Raw genomic sequence first — 24,836 nt, forward strand, 5'->3', positions numbered from 1 at the left:
TAATGTTACATGCACTTTCTGACAAGCTGTCATGTAACGTGTAGCTTTGTAACAAAATTATCATTTAACATGCAGTTATATCACAAACTATCACGTTAAGTAACAACGCAACATGACATTATGCGGCAATTATTTGTAGGTGTCAGCTTTTTTTGTGCCGATTATAGCACATCTCATCATTTCTCGGAGGGCGATCCACTACTTGACTTTCCCCCGGGTAACTAACAATTTCTCATCGAAGAGACCGACACTAATCTAATGATGTCGGTCAGCAGTGAAGAAAAAGCCCTTGACTATCGAAGATTGTTTTGGATTTTACGTCACACAGAACGTATATGTCTAGGGAGTTTTCCCGTTTACGGTGGGGGAACCCGGGGGCCTTTGGCACATTTCAGCCCGCACGGGGGACCTGAGTGAAACCATAACGTTCCCTAGCTGATGGATAGTTTCTTCACCTGAAAGTTTGTTTGTTTGATTGGGTTTTACGTCACATCGACACAGTATAGGTCATTTCACATGAAAGAGTCAGGATTTAAACCCGCAACGGTGAGAAATTAGGTCTTGCATAGTTTCAAGTTTACATACGCAATGCTCTCCTATTAGCGGGCGGACTTTTGTGACAAGCTATCATGTAATGCGCAATTATCTGACAAGAGACCAAAGTTTTACTACACTAACTACAACGAATTTAAAACAAACAACACCATTCATTTCTTTATTTCATTTTTATTCTGGATTTTTTTTACAATGAATTTATCGAAAAACATTTATCATAATCTAACATTCATATCAACAGAGCTAACCTTATCTTTGATAGGGTTTTCTAACATGTCTAATGTATCAAATTCAGAAATAGTGAATGCATACTGAATAATTTTTAAAGATCATTTCATTTCTAAATATTAGAATATATACAATTAAACACACTTATGATTGCAGGATAAGAAACAATATCTCATGAATATAGGGTATGTTACAATCATTATTGTATAGAAATATCTATAGTGAAATTAATGTTAAACTTATGAATGATTTATTTATTTACACATTGTTCTATCTATCAAAAATATGACACTAAGTAATGGTCAACTGGAGTGTTAACCCCTTTAAAAAACAAAATAAATAACAAGTCAAAACAGGGTTGGGATGAAAAGTTCAAACTACATAATTATATATCTAGTAACTTTCATAGTTTAAAAATAATTCAAATTTGTCCTTCTTTTAATTACACAGTTTAAAATTTCATTATCATCTTAATCACGGATTTATTTGTAATATAAATCCGTGTCTAAATAAAGTGATATGGTTGTCTGAATACGCATATTTGTATGTTACATTTTTTTTGTGTGTCCATATCAAGATTTTAATAAGGTTACAATTTTACATAAAGAGCTTGACATGATTCAAAATATTCAACATTTTTATATACATGTACATGTAGTTTGTAACACCAGTGTTTATGCAGTCAGTTAAAGGCACATTAGGTAGCACTCCACAGTTAATTTCAAGTTCCTGCCGTCAATGTCCTACAAGCAATACGTCTATTAATTCTGATACCAAACTACCATCATATTTGATGTCACAAAAACAAATGTCATGCTGCAAATGCACTTTAATATTCACTATATCCAAGAAATCCTCCCTGGCCATTCGAAGCTGTGGCGTGCTACCTTATGCCTCAGAATTTTTTTTTTATTTATTTCTTTGGAAACATGTAATGTTTGAATAATGGGTTTCAAAAAATGTTAGATGCTTGTTACCTAAAAACCTGCTATAAATGTAAAATAATTTGTCACAAAAGTAGTTGACTGTATACAAAGTAATATTTTGATTTCCATTCAAAATGCTAAGTCACTATAACTGTACTTATTGCCAAAAAGAAAGAGATCAAAAAGAAGGTTTTGGTAGTTGGTAAATGAGTAACGTTTTGGATGCTATAACAGTAAACCAAAATTAAAAAAAAAAACTTTTGAGAAATAGAAATAAAAACATTTCTTAGGCATAATGGGCCTTTAAATACAAATAAATTGTAAGCAAAAGAACAAAACAAAATTAAAATCTTCATTATCACTATTAACTGCAATTCACCAGACATACCTTACAATATTCTATCAAGTTATAATAACTTAGCTGTATAAATTAACATACAACCCTGCTATTAAATCTACTAATCCACAAACAATATATCTTTGCAAATGTTTGAAAATTATAGTAGAATAAAACTTTAAAATCTTTAATCAGCAAGTATTTCTGGAAGCAATACATGCATGAAAATTTTCCATCTAGTTTCACAAACAAAAGGTCACAGCACCATGTGCCAAAGAGAAGCTTTGACAGAGCAAATATACCAATAAAATATGAGCCGCGTCACAACAAAACCAACATAGTGGGTTTGCGGCCAGCATCCACGCAGTCTGATCAGGATCCATGCTGTTCGCTTACCAACTCTATTACAAGTGGAGAAACTGACAGCGAACAGCATGGATCCTGATCAGACTGCGCGGATGTGCAGGATGATCTGGATCCATGCTGGTCGAAAACGCACTATGTTGGTTTTGTCACAACGCGGCTCATATCTATCTACACAGACAAGAAACCACTCATCAATCTGGTCACAGTACAGTAAGAACAGTAAGAATAGCACTACATAAATCAACTATAATTAGTCCCTGTGTCAGCTCAAAGAATTCTCAAGGAAATCTGGATATCCACTGAATAATTAGGCAACATTTTATTACCCCTTCACAGATAAGTAAATACATTTTCATACACAGATTCCTGTTTTTACCAATTCATTTGTAAAACAATCTTAGATTTCACACTATATGCACTCAACATTGTCATACCAGGAAACACCTTTGTCTTTCATATATAACAACATAAACAATGTTCATTCTCTTATTTCCACGCTATTTCTTACCAAACATTGAGCAACATTTAAACAATCCAGCTAGACCAGCTTAATCAACAAGTCTAGCCATATATGTCATCAAACCTTTGAAACAAAGTTGTAATTCACTTAATTCTAAAACTATTTATTGTTTCATGCTGCATCTGAAAACATTTAACTGTTGAGTGCTTCAATGCAAAACTCATATTTGTTTAGTTTTGCATCTCATAGCTCTTGTTTAATGCAGCATCTAAAAACTCTGAATTTTTAAGTATTTCATCTCATAACTCTTGTTAAGTGTTGCATCCAAAAACACTTAATTGTTAAGTGCTGCATCTCAAAACTCTTTAATTGTTTAGTTTTTTATCTCAAAACTCTAATTGTTTAGGGCTGCATCCAAAGAAATAACTGTTCAGTCCTGCATCTAAAAAACTCCTAATTGTTTAGTTTTGCTTCTCATTAGTGCTGCATCTCTAAGTTCTTAATTGTGTAGTTTTGCATCTCAAAACACTTAATTGTTTAGTGCAGCATTATCAAAACTGTCTGAATCCTTTGCGCCGCATAACTTGAAGCAATTTATTTAACACTTAAACTAATATTATTGTTTCAATCCCATCTTGATTTTTTCCGTTTCTTGTTGTGAGAATGGTGGGGTAATGGATTAGGGTTTTCTGGCTCGTGAATTCCTGTAGGTATAGTTTTTGGAGCTGAATCCACTGCTGCTACAAAGTTTGTTTTATACTGTGCCTAGTAAAATATAAATAAATAGATAATGAATATACCATACAACATTGCATTGAGCAAACAATGTTTTATATAATAAAAACTATTTTATATCATTGATAATCCTAATTTCTTGATATATGTGAAGATGAGGTATGAAACACTTCTCATTCATCCTGTATTGTACGGCAAGACCAATATAGAGAACTTAATGAAGGAAGTCCAGTCTAGACATTGAACCTTAGGGGGAACTGAGTAGGTCCATTCAAAAAATCGAAACTGACTGAGGCCCTCAGGAGGCCCAGTGGAAAGAACTAAACTACCCAGTCAAAACTGAAGATAGACAAAACCATAGTCATTACCTGTCTCAGGATTCAAGATTTCTTACCTTACCTCGGGATGTAGCCATTAAAGTGCAATGATTTATGATAAAAAGTAACATAACATTATGTCTTTAATATTATGACTAAAACTTCACTTATTGCCAAACCGAAAACGTAGGAGAGGATGGTTCAGTTATATTGCCAAGGAGTGCATTATCAGACACAATTACGAGTCACCAAAAATAAAAAGCTTTTGAGAAATAATAATACTTGGTATGTAATGAGCATTTAAATAAATGTATAAACATTGTTATATAAGATATAACAATATTTAACTTACTGCAAAAGCTGTTTTCATTGCTGACATTCTGTCTGTCTGTGGACCTCTACCTAGAGCCGAGCTTGCTCTAAATGATGTAAAACTTGTGGAATCTTGTACCCTTGTACTCTGTGTGAATCAAACATAATGTTATGGTTAATCATATTCATGCTCAATGGATTTAGATAAACCTCGTCTTAAACTTTCAGCAATCAGAAAGCACAAATCATTAGTGTTTTACCTCAGATAGTTAATGAACCCTTTCCAAATGGCAATAAATTATAATTTTGCCAAAACGCAATCCAAAAATTTCTTCTTTAAAATTTATTAATTTGGCAGTTGATCTGACTGTATCTGGGTTTTTTTTCTTCAACTTATTTCTAGATTCAGAAAATTAACTACTAATACAAAAGAAAAAAGAAACACTATCAGTTGAGCTCACAATGCTAATGAAATTGAGGAAAATTTCAAATTTATATCATTAGAAGTAAATGATGCAAAAAAGCAACAAATAAGAAAAAGTAGTCTTCAACTCCTGAATTGATTCTGTTGTTGTTGATGTTCAAATTAAATTTTATAAAACTTTTACTTCAACTATCAAAAATTTTCAAACTAGTTATGGGTTACTTTTTGAACAGTGTCAGATATTCATCTAATACATTTTATAAACAAGAACGTGTTTGTTAAACACAAATGCCCCCGGCTCAGATTCTTGTCAGTAGCAATACTTCGTAAATGTTTACCCATTCACTCAGTTATGGACAGAAAAATCACCAAAAAATTGTAAACACAAGTTTTATAGCTTGACAAAGTCATGGCATTTTGTAATTGAGAAAAACATAAGTTGCCAAGTCATTGCTCTGACTTGTGAAGTTGAAAAATATTCAACTTCATGCAAGTTATCTTCCTACCAAATACGAAATACATCTGTCATTAAAACAAGAGCTGTCGTTAGGACAGCAACGCTCGACTATTCTTAGTGCTTGATAGTAAAAAAAAAATGCTTGATACAGTTACCTCCTCCTGTTTACAGGTTGGGGTAATGATGGTGAACAAGTGTGCAAAGTTTCAAAGCCATATGTCAATGGACTTTGAAAATATTTGAGGTATTACAAAAACTTTAACATAAATTCTAAGTCAAAAAAAGGGGCATAATTCTGTCAAAATGCTTGATAGAGTTACCTCCTCCTGTCTACAAGTTGGGGTCATGATGGTGAACAAGTGTGCAAAGTTTCAAAGCCATATGTCAATGGACTTGGAAAATATTTAAGGTATTACAAAAACTTTAACATAAATTCTAAGTCGAAAAAAAGGGGCATAATTCTGTCAAAATGCTTGATAGAGTTACCACCTCCCGTCTACAGTTGGGGTCATGATGGTGAACAAGTGTGCAAAGTTTCAAAGCCATATGTCAATGGACTTTGAAAATATTTGAACTATTACAAAAACTTTAACGTAAATTCTAAGTTGAAAAAGGGGCATAATTCTGTCAAAATGCTTGATAGAGTTACCTCCTCCTGTCTACAGGTTGGGGTCATGATGGTGAACAAGTGTGCAAAGTTTCAAAGCCATATGTCAATGGACTTTGAAAATATTTGAACTATTACAAAAACTTTAACATAAGTGGTTACGCCGACGCAGACACCGACACTGACGCCGACGCTCGGGTGACTGCAATAGCTCTACTTATTCTTATCGAATAGTCGAGCTAAAAAAGGCTGTATGGGCAAAAGTGCAAAAATCTATTTTGAGCACTGGTGACCTTGACCAAACTGACCCCTAACTCTATCCATGTAAGTTACCTTCCTACCAAATACGAAATACATCTGTCAATAAATAAAGGCTGTATGGGCAAAAGTGTAAAAATCTATTTTTAGCACTTGTGACCTTGACCCAACTGACCCCTTACTCCATCCAAAGGAAGAATACCATGCAAGTTATCTTCCTACCAAATATAACAACTGTCAATAAATCAAAGCTGTATGGGCAAAAGTGTAAAAATCTATTTTTAGCACAAGTGACCTTGACCCACTGATCCCTACCCCAATCAAAAGGATGAATACCATGCAAGTTATCTTCCTACCAAATATAAAATTTATCTGTCACTTAATAAAGGCTGTATGAGCAATTGTGTAAAAATCTATTTTTAGCACTGGTGACCTTGACCCAACTGACCACTAACTCCATCAAAGTTTATGTTTCTATCAATTATAAACTAGAACTATCGCTGAATGCGATTCATACCCCCACCAATGTCCTTGACAGAAGACCACTTGGAAAGGTGGTTAAGGGAATAACTGAAGTGGCACAAATACATAAAAAAGAAATTATCTCTGGTGAAAAAAGACTAATTGTACAGGTAATAGTAAAAATATCTATTATCAAATCATGTTTGAAACAGTTACAAATAACCTTTCATTTTCCCAATATACTAAACTTTTTATAAGTCAATTTTTGACCTTCAAGTGTGGCCTTGACCTTCAGCTGGCACAAAGGTATGATGGGTTTTGCACATCGCCCAATTGGAGTGAACATTTGAGTAAAGTTTGAAGAAAATCCTTCCATTAGTATAGAATTTATAGAGCGGACACAACATATTGTCTAGTATTGATTGTATGTAAATTTAAACTTAAAAAGGGGCATAACTTTGTCAAAATGCAATACAGAGTTATGAAACTTGACCTGCATATCGTAAATGTGACACCTCATATATCTTTTAAGTTTCAAGCAAATACCTATGCTAGTTTCCGAAATATTCAAGAACATGTTTTAATCTAAGAACATTTTCTAAGTCAATTTTTGACCTTCAAGTCTGACCTTGACCTTTAGCCTGCACAAAGGTGACATGGATTCTGCACATAACCTTGTTTAGGTGAACATTTGAGAAAAGTTTGAAGAAAATTCTTTCATTAGTATAGGATTTATAGAGCGGACACAACATATTGTCTAATATGTGATTGTATGTAAATTTGAAGATTAAAAAGGGGCATAACTTTGTTAAAATGCAATACAGAGTTATGAAACTTGACCAGCATATCTTAATTGTGACACTTCATTTATATTTTAAGTTTCAAGCAAATACCTTTCCTAGATTCAGAAATATTCAGATATATGTTAAAATTAAAGAACATTTTCTCAGTCAATTTTTGACCTTCAAGTGTGACCTTGACCTTAAGCCGGCAAAAGAGTGACATGGGTTCTGCACATAACCTTGTTGAGGTGAACATTTGAGCCAAGTTTGAAGAAAATCTTTCAATAAGTGTAGGACTTACAGAGCGGACACGACATACTGTGTAATATTTGATTGTTTTATATTTGACCTTCAATTGTGACCTTGACCTTGAGCTGACACATGGACAACATGGGTTCTGCACATCCCATTGTTAAAATGAACATTTGAACCAAGTTTGAGGAAAAACTTTCAATTAGTGTAGGACTTACAGAGCGGACACGACATATTGTGTAATATTTGATTGTTTGATATTTGACCTTCAATTGTGACCTTGACCTTAAAATGACACATGGGCAACATGAGTTCTGCACATCCCCTTGTTGAGGTGAACATTTTAGCCAAGTTTGAAGAAAATCTTTCAATTATTGTAGGACCTACAGAGCGGACACAACATACTGTCTTATATATGATTGTGTTTGATATTTGACCTTCAATTGTGACCTTGACCTTGAGCTGACACATGGGCAACATGGGTTCTGCACATCCCCTTGCTGAGGTGAACATTTGAGCCAAGTTTGAAGAAAATCCTTCAAGTGGTATAGGAGTTATAGAGCGGACACGAAAATGGAGACGGACGGACGGACCGACCGACCGACTGACCGACCGACCGACCGACGCGACAAAGCGAATCCATTATAGCCCCCCCCACATTTTGTGGTGGGGGTATAATAACATCTGTCTATAGAATAAGGTCAATACACCTGTAAAAATGTAAAAATCTATTTTTAACATTGGTGACCTTGACATTGGTAACATTGACCTTGACCCAAATGACCCCATACTACACCCAAAGAAGGAGGTGTTTGTATTAAACTAAGACATCAACTAAAAAATAAAGGCTGTATGAGCAAAAAGGTTTATATTTATTTTTTAAACCAGTGTGACCTTGACCTTGACCCTAGAGACCGCTTACTCTAAAAAAAAATTAGAGGACCATCAAAGGTATCCACCTACTAAATATGAAAGATATCAGTAAAGAAATTAAGCAATTAGGAGAAATTTAAGATAAATCCAACTTGGCGAAATAGGTTAACCAGACAAGGCCCTATTTTCAAAGTGAAAAAAGGGAAATAACTGGGAAATATGGATGACACAGTTATATAACTTGGCAATATCATGTGCTTTGTATTGATAAGTAAGTGTGGAAATTATAAGCCATTAGTATAGATAGAACTTAAGATATTTCCAACTTGCCCGTTTAGGTTAACCATTATTCATTTTCTAAAGTGCTGAAAAGGGCAATAACTTGGTAAATATGAAAGCCAGAGTTATGAAACTTGCCCAGATTGTGTACTTTTGTATTGATTAGTAAGTGTGTAAACTTAGAAGCCATTGGTACAGGTAGAACTTAAGAAAAATCCAACTTGCCGTTCTAGGTTAACCTCATACGGACAGACAGACAGACGGACGGACGGTTCAATCACTATATGCCCGGGGGCATAAAAACATACCAGTACTACAAATATTCCACAAACTGTCTCTTTATTGAATTAATTATAATCAACAAATGAAATAAACAAGAGCTGTCGGTAGGACAGCAACGCTCGACTATTCTTAGTGCTTGATAGTAAAAAAAGCCTTAAAATTAAAAAGGAAAAAATTTTCTAAGTAAAGAAAAAGGAAAATTTGGGTTTTTAAAACCCAAATTATTACAGTTATGGGCCTTTGGGAGAAAGTCCTATTATATCTCAAAAAAAAGTATAAAATTTAAAACATTTTTAATATTTGACTCGCAAATTGGGTTTCAGCTAGTTTTTAGCCACTAGCTGATAACCCCCCGCCAAAATTCCCTGGCATCCCCTCTATGTATTATTTTTAGTAAATAGTTTTAAAGTAACCAGAGGGCTGCGTTGTTTAATCTCTCTACCCATGTTTGGGCCCAGTAACTATTTTTATAGCAGACATTACTTTTGGCGACGAGGATGTTTTGGTTAATACTTTTCACTATTTTTAATTAATTCTAAGGTTTTGTTAATAATAAGTTAAAGTGATAAAGTTATTGTGGTTTTTCCCCAAAAGAACCCAAGGGATTTTTTTAAATTATTTAAGATGGCATCTTTTGAACTGCCAACGCCACAGCCTTTCAAAGTTATTGGACAAACTACCAACTTATCCAGTTCATGGGACAATTACATCAAACGTTTTGAATATTATATACATGCAGCCGGAATAACAAAAGACGAAAGAAAAAAAGCTCTCCTATTACATCTGGGAGGAGAGGAATTACAAGACATATATGAGACATCAATCCGTCAAGACAATTCTTATAGTCAAACAGTCAGGGATTTAACTCATTACTTTAATCCAAGGAAAAACATAGCATATGAAAGACATAGATTTAGACAGGAAAAACAACACTCAGAGGAAACTGTAGACGATTATATTGTAAAGACTCAAAAACTCTCAGTATCTTGTGATTTTCCAGAAATACAGCAGACGACATGATTTCGCGATCAAATTATAGAACATTGTACCTCAAAAAGAATTAAAGATCAGATTTCTACGCGAACAAGACCTAACATTAGAAAAAATTCAACATATTGCCCGCACAACAGAAAACTTGCAAACTTGCATGCCAATGAAATAACAACAGTCTACAAAGAAACCAACAAAATTAGATTATACCTATCAAGATGATGTAAATCATGTTAACACAAACCAACTAGACAGCGGAAGCAGTACCAGCCAAGAGCCAGACCAGCCCAAAACCGACACAATTCAAGAGCTGCTACCGTTGCGGAGGAAAAGGTCATTCTGGTCACGAATGTCTTAAATCTCGTAATATTACGTGTCGTAAATGCAACAAGCTTGGACATTATGCAAACATGTGCAAATCCTCAAAAAAGCCACGTGCATTACGTAAATGATCATCAAGAAAATGTAAATGTACAACAAGATGAATGTGTATTCAAACATAAATTCAAAAATGTCAGTCACCATATGTGCAAGTTGAAATAGAAGGAAATTAAATGTAAGTTGCTCATAGATTCTGGAGCTAGTGTTAACTGCCTAGATCGCGCAACCTTTGAAAAAGTTGAAAACAAAATCAACATCACTCCCACAAATGTCATTCAAAGATCTCCCCTTATGCTCAAAAAATACCTTTGAAAGTTCTTGGAATTGCAGAAATGAAAATGAAATTAAATGAAAAGGAAACAAAAATAAAATTTCATATCATTGATAAAGAATGTACACCACTATTAGGACAGCAACTGCAGTTTGATCTAGGATTACTTAAATTCTGCATAAACAATGTGAAAACAAATCAAAAAAAACATGGATAATATTTATCGGAGTTCAGTGACAGATTTCAAGGATTGGGAAAAACTTCAAAGATTTCCAGCTACAGCTACATGTCAACAAAGATGTTAAGGGCCCATTGCACAGCCAAATCGCAAGAATACCTTTCAAAATGGCGACAGCAAGTCAGTGAAAAATAAAACAACTACTAGATTCGACGTCATAGAAAAGTTGAAGGTGACCACGTTCATAGATTCCGAAAAGCCAATTGAATTTGTGTAGACATGAGACAAGCACAGCATGAACGTTTGAACGGTTTTTTCAAATCACAATTGACGAACACTGGAACTTAAGTGGAAAGCCAAATTCTTTAAACTAGATCTAAAACATGGGGTGATCACCAGATAGAGCTCGAACCACAGTCAAGAAAATTAACAACATTGTCACGAAACGAGAATATATCGCTTTATCGCCGACTTATGTTTGGAATTTCCCCTGTGCTTCAGAAGTTTCTACCAACGTATAATACAAGCATACACTTTCAAGACATACCGAACTGCAAAAAAAATTTCGGATGATATTTTGGTAATATGGGCACAACAAAAGAACAACATTGATGCCCACATTGCGTAAAGTTCTACAATGCCCCCTTTAAAACCCCGAGAGACAAAAAAACCCTAAAACCCTCTTGAAAAACAAAAAGTAAATGGGGTTTTTGAAAACTTTTTTCCCCCCTGCAAGACAACCATCCACATTTATGGGTCAACACCCTCACAGCTGATGGACTCATGCCACATGATGACAAAATAAAGGCAGTGCTAAATACAACACCACCAAAAAATGTGAAAGAAGTTAAATCTTTCTTAGGACTGCTAAAACTACTGCTCGAAATTTCTTCCCAATTTTTTCGGCAACAATTTCGGAACCTATCAGAAAACTAACAAGAAAAAATGTTCCATTTGACTGGGAAAAAGAACAACAATCTGCAATTTTGAACAATTAAATCACTGATAAAAGTGAAGTGTCATGGCTTTCTACCAACCCAGAAGCTGAGACAAAACTCTAATGGTCGATGGCTCGCGATATGGTTTGGGTGCAATTTTGGTTTCAAAAAAAAATGATGGACATTTAAGACCTGTAGCATATGCAAGCAGAAACACTAAATGGATGTTGAAAAGGGTTTACGTCAAAATGAAAAGAGAATGCTTGCAGTAACTTGGGGGATAGAAAAAAGTTTCCACTTATCTTGTTATGGATTAAAACCTTTAAAGTAATTACAGGACCATTTAAACGGCTAGTCCCCAACATTTTAAGCCAAACACACAAACCTCCAGCTAGACTAGAAAAGAATGCATTTTGACTACAAAGTTACAAATTCAACATCGAATTTCAATCAGGAGCATTAAACCCAGTGACATCCTCTCAAAGGTTCAACGTATAGTAAGAAAAAAGTGAGAAAATTTTAATATCCCGAAGGTTAATGGTTTTTGTGTGCGAAAATTGGGCCGGGGGCCAATGGGAATGACTTAGATCAAATTGATAAAGAGTCCCCTCAAAGGGCAAATTTTATTTTAAAAACTTATCAAGTGCTTCAGCATGATAAAAAGGCCGAAAAAAAAACAAGATTTTAAAAATTTTTTACAAGTTACGCAATGAATGTCGGGCATAATTAAAATTGTGTTACGGGGAAAAAAAGGGAAATTTTAATTCCAAAAGGGACTTAGGGAAAAAGGGATTACAAACGCACATGAAAAAACATCCCAAAGGGATAGTGAAAAAAAAGCAAATGCCCAAGAGAAAAAGTTTTTGCCTGGCATTGGGCAAAGAAATTGAAATGCTGATTTAAAGTTTTCTTTCAGTGCCAGCTTGTCTCAAACCCCCCCACAAACAACTTTTCCCATCAAAACCAACCGAAAATTCCCGAAACACCCGGCAAACCGTTTGGGAGGATTTAAAAGGACCCTTCCCCCGGGGGAGAATATTTTTGTAGGGTTTTAGTTACTAAATCTCGTTATCCAGAAATTGAAATCAGAAATCAAACACTTCAAAAATGTATCATCCCCAAAAACTTTTTTGAAAAAATTTGCCCCACATGGACTTCCGTCAGTTTTATTAAAACGGAAAAATGCACCAAAAAAATGGTAAAACTCAAGAAAAACACAAACTTCTTCCTTTCAAAAGGAATAAAACACCAACCCCGGGTTTCGCCTTTTTTATCAAAAAGCACGGGGTTGGTTTGAAATTTTAACAAAAAAAAAGCAAAATGCGTTAAAGACTGCTAAAAAAAAGGAAAGAAAAACTGGCGAAAAGAAAAACTAAAAATTTTTTATGGGCATATCGAAAACCCCCCATGTATCCAAAAGGATCCCCACCTGCATTTCCCCATTATTCAAAAAGAACAATAAAGGGAAAAAACTTTCCCCCACTTTGAAAGAAAAAAATGACACAAAAATAAGAAAATGGGGCTATTTCAAAAAAAAACTGAAGAAATACGCAGACAGGGAGGGAAATACTCGGATTTAAATATAAAAATTGGACAGAAAAAGGTTTTTTTAAAAAAACATCAAAAGGGAAAAAAGACTCCCAAAAAGGAAAAAAATTTAAAAATAAAATTGTTATTTTGGGCAATACGGGGAAACAAGGAAAAAAAATAAAAAAGCAAGAACCAAACAACTTCCCAAAACCCCAAATGAGTAAATGTCAAACTTTAATGAAAAAAAATGAAACCCTACGACTAACCATTTTAAAAAAAAAATTAATAAAAAGTTTCCCGGAAAAGAAAATTCTTTAAATTAAAAAAGCATAAATGCTATCAAATTCAAAACTTTTGCTAGAGAAAACATTAAGATTAATCAGTGTAAGCATTAATTTCTTGAGACTGTTTTACAAAATGTCTAATACTTTAATGCTTGAAAACTTCTTGGGGTCTTAGATAAATGACCACTATTATTTACAAATGAAATGCTAGATTAATGTTCATGATTATAATGCTTTTATTTCAGGGATTTTGAGTTCATCGAACTTTTTAAAACTTACTCGCATGTTATTCTTCTAGAAAAAGGCGGATGTAAATATATTGACTCGCTATTGGTCAGCTAGTATTAGCCACTAGCTTGATAAGCCCCGCCTAAATTCACCTGGGCAATCCACCTCATGTTATTATCATTAGTAAATGATTTAGTAACCAGACGGCTTGCGTTGTTTAATCTCCTAAACCCATGCTTGGTCCAGTAACTATGGTTATAGCAGACATTACAAACATGTTTCAAAAAGCCCTTATTGTCAATCAATTTTTGAAAATATTTGAGGTAAATTCTAAGTTGAAAAAAGGGCATAATTCTGTCAAAAATGCTTGATAGAGTTACCTCCTCCTGTCTACATGTTGGGGTCATGATGGTGAACAAGTGTGCAAAGTTTCAAAGCCATATGTCAATGAACTTTGAAAATATTTGAGGTATTACAAAAATTTTAAACATAAAATTCTAAAGTCGAAAAAGGGGCATAAATCTGTCAAAATGCTTGATAGAGTTACCACCTCCTGTCTACAGTTTGGGGTCTGATGGTGAACAAGTGTGCAAAGTTTCAAAGCCATATGTCAATGGACTTTTTGAAAACTATTTGAGGTATTACAAAAACTTTAACATAAATTCTAAGTCGAAAAAAAAGGGGCCATAATTCTGTCAAAATGCTTTGATAGAGTTACCTCCTCCTGTTCTACAGGTTGGGGTCATGATGGTGAAACAAGTGTGGCAAAGTTTCAAAGCCATATGTCAATGGACTTTGAAATATTTAAGGTATTACAAAAACTTTTAAACATAAATTCTAAGTTGAAAAAGGGGCAATAATTCTGTCAAAAATGCTTGATAGAGTTACCTCCTCCTGTCTACAGGTTGGGGTCATGATGGTGAACAAGTGTGCAAAGTTTCAAAGCCATATGTCAATGGACTTTGAAAATATTTGAACTATTAACAAAAACTTTAACATAAGTGGTTACGCCGACGCAGACACCGACACTGACGCCGACGCTTGGGTGACTGCAATAGCTGTACTTATTCTTATCGAATAGTCGAGCTAAAAAAGGCTGTATGGCAAAAGTGTAAAAATCTATTTTGAGCACTGGTGACCTTGACCAAACCTGACCCCTAACTCTATCCATGTAAGTTACCTTCCTACCAAATACGAAATACATCTGTCAATAAATAAAGGCTGTATGGGCAAAAGTGTAAAAAATCTATTTTTTAGCACTTGTGACCTTGACCCAACTGACGCCTAACTCCATCCAAAGGAAGAATACCATGCAAGTTATCTTCCTACCAAATATAACAACTGTCAATAATCAAAGCTGTATGGGCAAAAGTGTAAAAAATCTATTTTTTAGCACAAGTGACCTTGACCCACTGATCCCTACCCCAATCAAAAGGATGAATACCATGCAAGTTATCTTCCTACCAAATATAAAATTTATCTGTCACTTAATAAAGGCTGTATGAGCAATTGTGTAAAAATCTATTTTTAGCACTGGTGACCTTGACCCAACTGACCACTAACTCCATCAAAGTTTATGTTTCTATCAATTATAAATAACATCTGTCTATAGAATAAGGTCAATACACCTGTAAAAATGTAAAAATCTATTTTTAACATTGGTGACCTTGACATTGGTAACATTGACCTTGACCCAAATGACCCCATACTACACCCAAAGAAGGAGGTGTTTGTATTAAACTAAGACATCAACTAAAAAATAAAGGCTGTATGAGCAAAAAGGTTTATATTTATTTTTTAAACCAGTGACCTTGACCTTGACCCTAGAGACCGCTTACTCTAAAAAAAATTAGAGGACCATCAAAGGTATCCACCTACTAAATATGAAAGATATCAGTAAAGAAATTAAGCAATTAGGAGAAATTTAAGATAAATCCAACTTGCCGAAATAGGTTAACCAGACAAGGCCCTATTTTCAAAGTGAAAAAAGGGAAATAACTGGGAAATATGGATGACACAGTTATATAACTTGGCAATATCATGTGCTTTGTATTGATAAGTAAGTGTGGAAATTATAAAGCCATTAGTATAGATAGAACTTAAGATATTTCCAACTTGCCGTTTTAGGTTAACCATTATTCATTTTCTAAGTGCTGAAAAGGGCAATAACTTGGTAAATATGAAAGCCAGAGTTATGAAACTTGCCCAGATTGTGTACTTTGTATTGATTAGTAAGTGTGTAAACTTAGAAGCCATTGGTACAGGTAGAACTTAAGAAAAATCCAACTTGCCGTTCTAGGTTAACCTCATACGGACAGACAGACGGACGGACGGACGGTTCAATCACTATATGCCCGGGGGCATAAAAACATACCAGTACTACAAATATTCCACAAACTGTCTCTTTATTGAATTAATTATAATCAACAAATGAAATAAACAAGAGCTGTCGGTAGGACAGCAACGCTCGACTATTCTAGTGCTTGATAGTAAAACAAGAGGGCCATGATGGCCCTGAGGTCGCTCACCTGTATATAGGCCCCCCACCCCCGGGCCAATTTTTACCCAAGGGCTTTTATTTGTTTATTTGAACAGACTTGGTAGACACCCATAAGAAGATGTTTCATGCTAAACATCTAAGTTCTAGCTCATTGGCTTTTTTAAAAGAAGATTTTTAAAGTTTTTACTATACACATATAGTTAAAAACAATGTCACCCCTGGGGCAGGGCCAGTTTTGACCCCCGGGTGTTTATTTGAACAAACTTTGTAGATATTTACTAAAAGATGTTTCATGCTTAATATCTAAACTCTAGCTATTTGGGTTTTTCCAAAGAAGATTTTTAAGTTTTTGCTATACACATATAAGGAAAATCATTGACCCCCCCCCCCCCCCCCGGGCGGGGCCAGTTTTGACCCCAGGGCTTTTATTTGAACATACTTGGTAGACACCCATTAGAACATGTTTCATGCTAAATATCTTAGGTCTAGCTCTTTGAGTTCTTTAAAAGAAGAATTTGTTTTGTTTTTACGATATGCATATAGGGAAAATCAATGACCCCCTGGGGCGGGGCCAATTTTGACCCTAGGGCTTTTATTTGAACAAACTTGGTAGACACTCAATAGAAGATGTTTCACGCTAAATATCCTAGCTCTAGCTCTTGTGGTTCTTTAAAAGAAGATTTTTTAATTTTTTACTATATGCATAAAGGGAAAATCAAAGACCACCTGGGGCGGGGCCAAATTTAACCCCAGGGATTTTAATTGAACAAACTTGGTAGACACTCACTAGAAGATGTTTCATGCTTAATATCTAAACTCTAGCTATTTGGGTTTATTCAAAGAAGATTTTTAAGTTTTTGCTATACACATATAAGGAAAATCAATGACCCCCGGGGCGGGGCCAATTTTGACCCCAGGGCTTTAATTTGAACAAACTTGGTAGACACTCACTAGAAGATGTTTCATGCTTAATATCTTAGCTCTAGCTCTTTGGGTTCTTTAAAAGAAGATTTTTTAAGTTTTTACTATATGCATATTGGGAAAATCAATGACCCCCTGGGTCAGGGCCAATTTTGACCCCAGGGCTTTTATTTGAACAAACTTGGTAGACATTCACTAGAAGATGTTTCATGCCAAATATCTAAGCTCTAGCTCTTACGGTTCTTTCAAAGAAGATTTTTTAAGTTTTTACTATATGCATATAGGGAAAATCAATGACCCCCAGGGGCGGGGCCAATTTTGACCCCAGGTCTTTTATTTGAACAAACTTGGTAGACACTCACTAGAAGATGTTTCATGCCAAATATCTAAGCTCTAGCTCTTATGGTTTTTTAAAAGAAGATATTTAAAGTTTTTTTCTTTTGGTTGCCATGGCAACCAGAGTTCTGCATGGAATTAAATTCTTTGAACAATTTTTAAAGGTGACCACCAAAGGAACATTCCTGTGAAATTTGGATGAAATTGGCTCAGTGGTTTATGAGGAGATGTCATTTAAAGCAAAAGTTTACGGACGGACGGACGACGGACGGACGACGGACGGACGCCGGACGAAAAGCGATCACAAAAGCTCACCCTGTCACTTTGTGACAGGTGAGCTAAAAAGCCTTGATTAAAAGGTAAAATTTTCTAAGTAAAGAAAAAGGCAAAATTGTTCTTTAAATCCATATTACAGTTATAGGCCTTGGAGAAAGTCCTATTATACTCTCAAAAAGAGTATAAAATTTCAACATGTTTCAAAGCCTTATGTCAATCAATTTTGAAAATATTTGAGGTAAATTCTAAGTTGAAAAAGGGGCATAATTCTGTCAAAATGCTTGATAGAGTTACCTCCTCCTGTCTACATGTTGGGGTCATGATGGTGAACAAGTGTGCAAAGTTTCAAAGCCATATGTCAATGAACTTTGAAAATATTTGAGGTATTACAAAAATTTTAACATAAATTCTAAGTCGAAAAAGGGGCATAAATCTGTCAAAATGCTTGATAGAGTTACCACCTCCTGTCTACAGTTTGGGGTCATGATGGTGAACAAGTGTGCAAAGTTTCAAAGCCATATGTCAATGGACTTTGAAAATATTTGAGGTATTACAAAAACTTTAACATAAATTCTAAGTCGAAAAAGGGGCATAATTCTGTCAAAATGCTTGATAGAGTTACCTCCTCCTGTCTACAGGTGGGGGTCATGATGGTGAACAAGTGTGCAAAGTTTCAAAGCCATATGTCAATGGACTTTGAAAATATTTGAGGTATTACAAAAACTTTAACGTAAATTCTAAGTGGAAAAAGGGGCATAATTCTGTCAAAATGCTTGATAGAGTTACCTCCTCCTGCCTACATGTTGGGGTAATGATGGTGAACAAGTGTGAAAAGTTTCAAAGCCATATGCCAATGGACTTTGGAAATATTTAAACTATTACAAAAACTTTAACACAAGAGCTGTCGGTAGGACAGCATGCTCGACTATTCTTAGTGCTTGATAGTAAAAAAAATGCCTGATACAGTTACCTCCTTCTGTTTACAGGTTGGGGTCATGATGGTGAACAAGTGTGCAAAGTTTCAAAGCCATATGTCAATGGACTTTGAAAATATTTGAACTATTACAAAAACTTTAACGTAAATTCTAAGTCGAAAAAGGGGCATAATTCTGTCAAAATGCTTGATAGAGTTACCTCCTCCTGTTTACAGGTTGGGGTCATGATGTTGAACAAGTGTGCAAAGTTTCAAAGCCATATGTCAATGGACTTTGAAAATATTTGAACTATTACAAAAACTTTAACGTAAATTCTAAGTCGAAAAAGGGGCATAATTCTGTCAAAATGCTTAATAGAGTTACCTCCTGCTGTCTACAGGTTGGGGTCATGATGTTGAACAAGTGTGCAAAGTTTCAAAGCCATATGTCTATGGACTTTGAAAATATTTGAACTATTACAAAAACTTTAACGTAAATTCTAAGTCGAAAAAGGGGCATAATTCTGTCAAAATGCTTGATAGAGTTACCTCCTCCTGTCTACAGGTTGGGGTCATGATGGTGAACAAGTGTGCAAAGTTTCAAAGCCATATGTTAATGGACTTTGAAAATATTTGAACTATTACAAAAACTTTAACGTAAATTCTAAGTCGAAAAAGGGGCATAATTCTGTCAAAATGCTTGATAGAGTTACCTCCTCCTGTCTACAGGTTGGGGTCATGATGGTGAACAAGTGTGCAAAGTTTCAAAGCCATATGTCAATGGACTTTGAAAATATTTGAACTATTACAAAAACTTTAACATAAGTGGTTACGCCGACGCCGACGCTCGGGTGACTGCAATAGCTCTACTTATTCTTATCGAATAGTCGAGCTAATAAGTGGTTACGCCGACGCCAACGCCGATGTTCGGGTGACTACAATAGCTCTACTTATTCTTATCGAATAGTCGAGCTAAAAATTGCAATTTCATTAATTTTCTTAATACATTTTGTAATTGCAAAGATTTCAAGCATCTGATCTATAGATATTACATTTCTGTTAAAGAAATGTGCCAGATCACAGTTAACCTGCTGCATATATAAATTAGAAGTTCATTCCCCCTTCAAACAATTGCCTAATTGTTTACTTACAGATTCTGCACCAAGTCCTGGTCGTTCTTTCTGTCCAGAAGAAGCCCCTATTACAGCCAATGGTTTCTTTCCACGACCTTGATTTTTAAATCTAGTTTGTCTAAATCTTGGACACTGAAAAATTAAACAGCATAACAACCTTGAAAATATTTATATATGTGTAAAGAAAAAAACCGAACCCACACCAGAGAGGGGTAAGTAGTTTGACTCTATCAGCCTTGCACACATGGCCACAGTCCAATTAAATATGTAAGAAAATTTACAAGACTGTAAAGGATAAGAGCTTTTAATGAAATTATTGTTCATTATAATGTTATTCAGCATAAATTTCACTTGAAAAAATAAACAAGTACTCTAGTTTTTCTACAATAAGTCTGTAAAATCATCTGAAATTTGTAATCTATCAAAACATCAATAATCAATATTATGTAGTAAGTATTTTGAAACAAGACTTGATTTCATTTTAATAACATCAATTTATCAAGTTGGAAGTATGTGTATTTATAAATCATTATTATTATTATGTACCTGTAAAGCAAGGTCAAGGAGAGGTTGAGGTACATGCTGATTGGCTGCTTCAAGATTTCTCACCAGGGCACCTGCAAACTCTTTATCTTTCTCTGTGATCAGTGTAAAGGCAAAACCTTTCTCTCCTACAACATAAATCAATCTGAATAGTTATTTCCATTTTTCCCAATCATTTTCCCAATCATTATGTGTAATTCACCATTTTTCCTAATCTTTATGTGTAATTCACCATTTCCCCATTATACATTAAATGTAATTTACCAATTTCCCCAATCAGTATGATTTTTTTGTGTGTAAATCACCATATTCCATAATCATTATTTGTAATTCACCATTTTTTCCCAATCATTATAACTATTTGTGCAATTTACCATTTCCCCTAATCAGTATGTGTTTTTTACCATTTTCACCAATTTTAATGTATCATTCACCATTATCTCTTATTTCAGGCCACAAAGCCAATGATGTTAATTAAAAGATTACCTGCACGACCAGTTCTACCAACTCTGTGAGTGTGAGTGTCAATATCCCTGGCAACGTCATAGTTCACTACAGTTTTTATAGATGGAATATCTAATCCTCTAGCTGAAAAAGAGAAAAGAAAACCTCAGTGTATTGTACAAAACAGATATCATATTACCATAAAGTCATTGTTTAAGTCTGAAAACATTTTCATTATTTGTTACTAAGAAACCTACCTTTAAAGGGAGTCCACTGCGAATTTTTGACATGACAGGACTGGAAATAACTTTTTCATGTGTTTGAGATTGATGTTCTATTTCATGTGGGTCTAGATCAATTACTTGTGTGCAAAATTTCAAATTATACGCTCACTCTATTTTTCTAAAATTGCTCACTCTGTTTCCTGGAATAATTATTCTATTTGTGGAAAATGACCCGAAATTGAAAAGCATTGCAATGCTTTTCACTCAGGCTAAGAATAGCAAAAAAGTACAATTATCAATTAGCTTTCAAATATATTTTTTCATTATCTTTTGCATATCTTTCTGTTTTAAATGTTCCAGCTGATCTTTGTGAGGAATTAATATTGTATATTTTTAGGCTTTTGGACCTCAGTGAAGTTTCTTTAACAAACATTTGTGAACATGAATGTAGATAAAAGCACAAAATAATTATAACCTGATTCTATTAGTAAATATAATACATAGTTTCATTTAAATAAATGATTTTAAACTACATCTATTCTTTTGTTTTTGGGCTGTTCAACATAAACTCATATCATCCAGTCTTTAAATCATGCTTCTATGTCGCCTGGCAACAGTTTTACAATGCTTTTATACTGATAGGCAAATATCTTCTGAATATTTATTCTGAATTTTTCTACAATGTGCAAAATTATAGTTTTAATTCTACAACAAATATCTATTTGAAACCACTGAGTTGGATACATGAATGCCCTATTTTGATTTTTTTTTTGTATTACATGTGTTGATCGTGTAAAGTTGTACTCTCGCAAGCCTATAAGATGAGAGGGTATACAACATTATGCAATCAATATTCATACTAAGGTTCCACAAAAAACAAAAATGAAAAACAAAAATGTATGGACATGATACACACAAGTAATTTTGTTCACATATAAAACAGGCTAGTCAGCGAATACAAAGGATTGATGACAGATACAGATTTTAATATTTACAGTCGAAAATCACTGTATTTCACCAGATAAATTTATAGGTATATAATAAATAAAAGCACTTTTAAGTGATGAAAATTGCATATGGCACAAGTCAGTGCTAGGGGGCGTAAGGAATGTTGCACTTATTCATTATCCCTCATGTACTCAATCAAACGAAGTCCGCAATTTTCATGTAATTTTGTTGTGATTAAATACTTCTGAGGTTTCACTCTTTCTCTAGATTGTTATATATATATATATATAAAATCATCAACTGGTACAACAAACAGACAAATATATAAAATTAACATCTTCTGATGGGCAAAAGAAATCACAACTATACTTAACTACTTCAGAAGGGGCAAAAGGAATCAAAACTATGTTTGTACAAACCTGCAACATCAGTAGCTACTAGTATGGGAAATTCTTTTTTCTTAAAAGCTGTGATAACTTCATTTCTTTCCATCTGACTCATGTCACCATGCATTAGGCCAACTGAAAATATCCCAGAATCACAAGCAATAGCTATTAACAACATGCCCCAAATAAACAAAAAAAAAACCAAGAATTTTTACAAGAGTTTTGCAGATTTTGTGCAAAAATATGGGCTGATTTTTCTATATGTTTATCTACATATTTGGCCATAAATCTTCTATCAAACAGACTAACTAATTTTGCAAATCTGTGCAGTTTGATCAATCTCTAAACTGATGATGTCGCACCAATACAGTATAGGTCATATGGCAATTTTCCAGCTTTACTGGTGGAGGAAGACCTCAGGTGCCCCTCTGTATGCTGTACATTATTTCAGGCACAAACAGACACTTCAGTAGAAGCACTGACTTCCTTAAAGCCAGCTGGATAATTTTCACGCATGAAGAATCCAATATGCTGATATGGATCAAATCTACAGCCATGAGAGGCACATTGTTTGAAAGCATTTTCATATCATAACACATAAAATTACTAAAGTTATAAAAGTTCCAATTAGAAAGCTTGACAAGTATATTAGAAATTCTGCCAGTTTAAAATTGCCTATTACATGAAAATGTATGTCATTTTCAACAGTTATACATTCTTTCTGAAATGATTCAGTTTTTTTATGATTTTGGTTTTGAAATAAGCAGAGACAATTGTAACAATCTTTAAAACTGTTTTATCAGGTGTCAATGTATAACAACATATGGTTAGTGAATAACTCACCTTTAAAGTCACGACTTTTGAGATTTGTTGCAAGTTCTTCCGAGTTGAGTTTTCTTGTTACAAATATAAGAACACTTCCTACTGCAAAACAAAGAAAATCAAGATGCAAAATACAAAATGATTTTTTTGACAAGAACCACAGAATGAGTGTAATAAAACCCTTCAATAATACGATATTACACTTAGTGTAATAAAAATTTGATGTGATGTAATACAGTAGTACAGTGAAAAGTTAAGCCCTGCCTTTTTTATTCATGGCCAGGTCAACTGCTTACAAACAGTATCACAAACAATGCCATGTGTTCTTTTATGTAAAATGGATCAAGAAGTGACTATATATTATCCCAGTGTAGCAAATGGATAACCAGTCTGTAAATTTGCCTAAACCTATTATCACTTGAAAGGTCCATTGTACCAATTGTATAATACAATGTATTACATCTACATGTATCTCTGCAATCTATACAATTACGTTACTTGGATATTATAAAATATTTATTTACTAGACCAGTCAGCAGAATTACTTAGTGTTTTCTTATATATTGACCAGATTGATTTTGAATGAATGCATGTTTTTATACTTACATGTGGTCATTTCTACTAGACGTTTGACCAACCATGTCCACTTGGCAGGACCAGGGGGTAAAACCTCAACAATCTGCGTAACATCTTCATTAGCCTGATATATATATAAGCATGCAATGTTAAAAGCAGCAGACATGACTACAACCAAACTTAACATGATAGTACGACATGATAATATGATAACAGTTTGTTTCGTTTTTTGTATGACTGTGTGTGTTTATTTTTTAGGTTGGGTTTAAAGTCACACCAACTCTGTATAGCTTATATCATATGAAAACTTCCCAGCTTTACTTGTGGTGGAAGACCTCAGGTGTCATTCTGTGCATAATTTCAGGTATGAGCCGGCAACTAAGTAGAACCGTTGACGTTCTGTAAGCTAGCTGGATAGCTTGCTCATATGAAAGAATCCAAAGTTCCTTACAGGATTCAAACTCAAGACTTCTGTGTTATAAAAGACACTTTAACAATCTATAATAAAATTGGCATGTAGGCAGGCTTTAACCAAATTTTCCAATATATCTAATACATGACAATGCACTTTCTGCTGCGGTTTTCTTCAAAGAAACAGTTTTTTTCTTAATAGCAGTAATTCAAAATCAGTGACAAAAATTTTTGCTGCTTTTTGAAAAAGTGGGGGATCAACCCTGCCATTTGTTTGACAAAATAAATTGTGCCTATTGTGATTATACAAAAATATAAGTTACTGTTTCAATAAAAATCTGTAATAAAGAATATTTTTTATTATTCTTTCATTCTCCAAAACAAGTATAGGCTATATACATTTTCATATCATTTACAGAATGAAAGAAAAGGTAAAAATGGTGAATGAAAACTTAACAAAAGATTTACTACAATGGTACAGTAAACAGAGAATTGTTTACTTTTATTATCTATACTTACCACCCCAGCCTCTCCTTGAACTACCCGGATTGGATCAGCTAAAATATCTCGAGCTAATTTCTCAACTTTCTTCCTAAATGTTGCACTAAACAGTAAAGCTGAAAACAAAAAATAACACGACGTAAAAACTGCAGTTTTCATTTTTTTTACTTAAATTTTACATTTACTTAAT

General features: G+C 34.2%; 1 protein-coding gene across 1 annotated transcript in view; it reads right to left on the reverse strand.

The window, feature by feature from the left end:
- Positions 1-706: 706 nt before the first annotated feature.
- The window catches only part of LOC132737723 (ATP-dependent RNA helicase DDX42-like), a 36,359-nt gene continuing 12,229 nt past the window's right edge, over positions 707-24,836 (reverse strand). Inside the window, exons 14-22 of the mRNA XM_060725061.1 lie at positions 24,665-24,762; positions 23,765-23,858; positions 23,180-23,260; positions 22,370-22,471; positions 20,821-20,922; positions 20,338-20,462; positions 19,810-19,923; positions 4,277-4,384; positions 707-3,637 (exon numbers count right to left, since the gene is read on the reverse strand). Coding sequence (XP_060581044.1) covers positions 3,497-3,637; positions 4,277-4,384; positions 19,810-19,923; positions 20,338-20,462; positions 20,821-20,922; positions 22,370-22,471; positions 23,180-23,260; positions 23,765-23,858; positions 24,665-24,762 — 965 coding nt within the window. The 3' untranslated portion in view covers positions 707-3,496. The remainder of the gene's footprint in view (positions 3,638-4,276; positions 4,385-19,809; positions 19,924-20,337; positions 20,463-20,820; positions 20,923-22,369; positions 22,472-23,179; positions 23,261-23,764; positions 23,859-24,664; positions 24,763-24,836) is intronic.

The sequence above is a fragment of the Ruditapes philippinarum genome, unplaced genomic scaffold (assembly GCF_026571515.1).
Source record: "Ruditapes philippinarum isolate M1 unplaced genomic scaffold, ASM2657151v2 ctg1266_1_1_1_1, whole genome shotgun sequence".
In the NCBI taxonomy this organism is placed as follows: domain Eukaryota; kingdom Metazoa; phylum Mollusca; class Bivalvia; order Venerida; family Veneridae; genus Ruditapes; species Ruditapes philippinarum.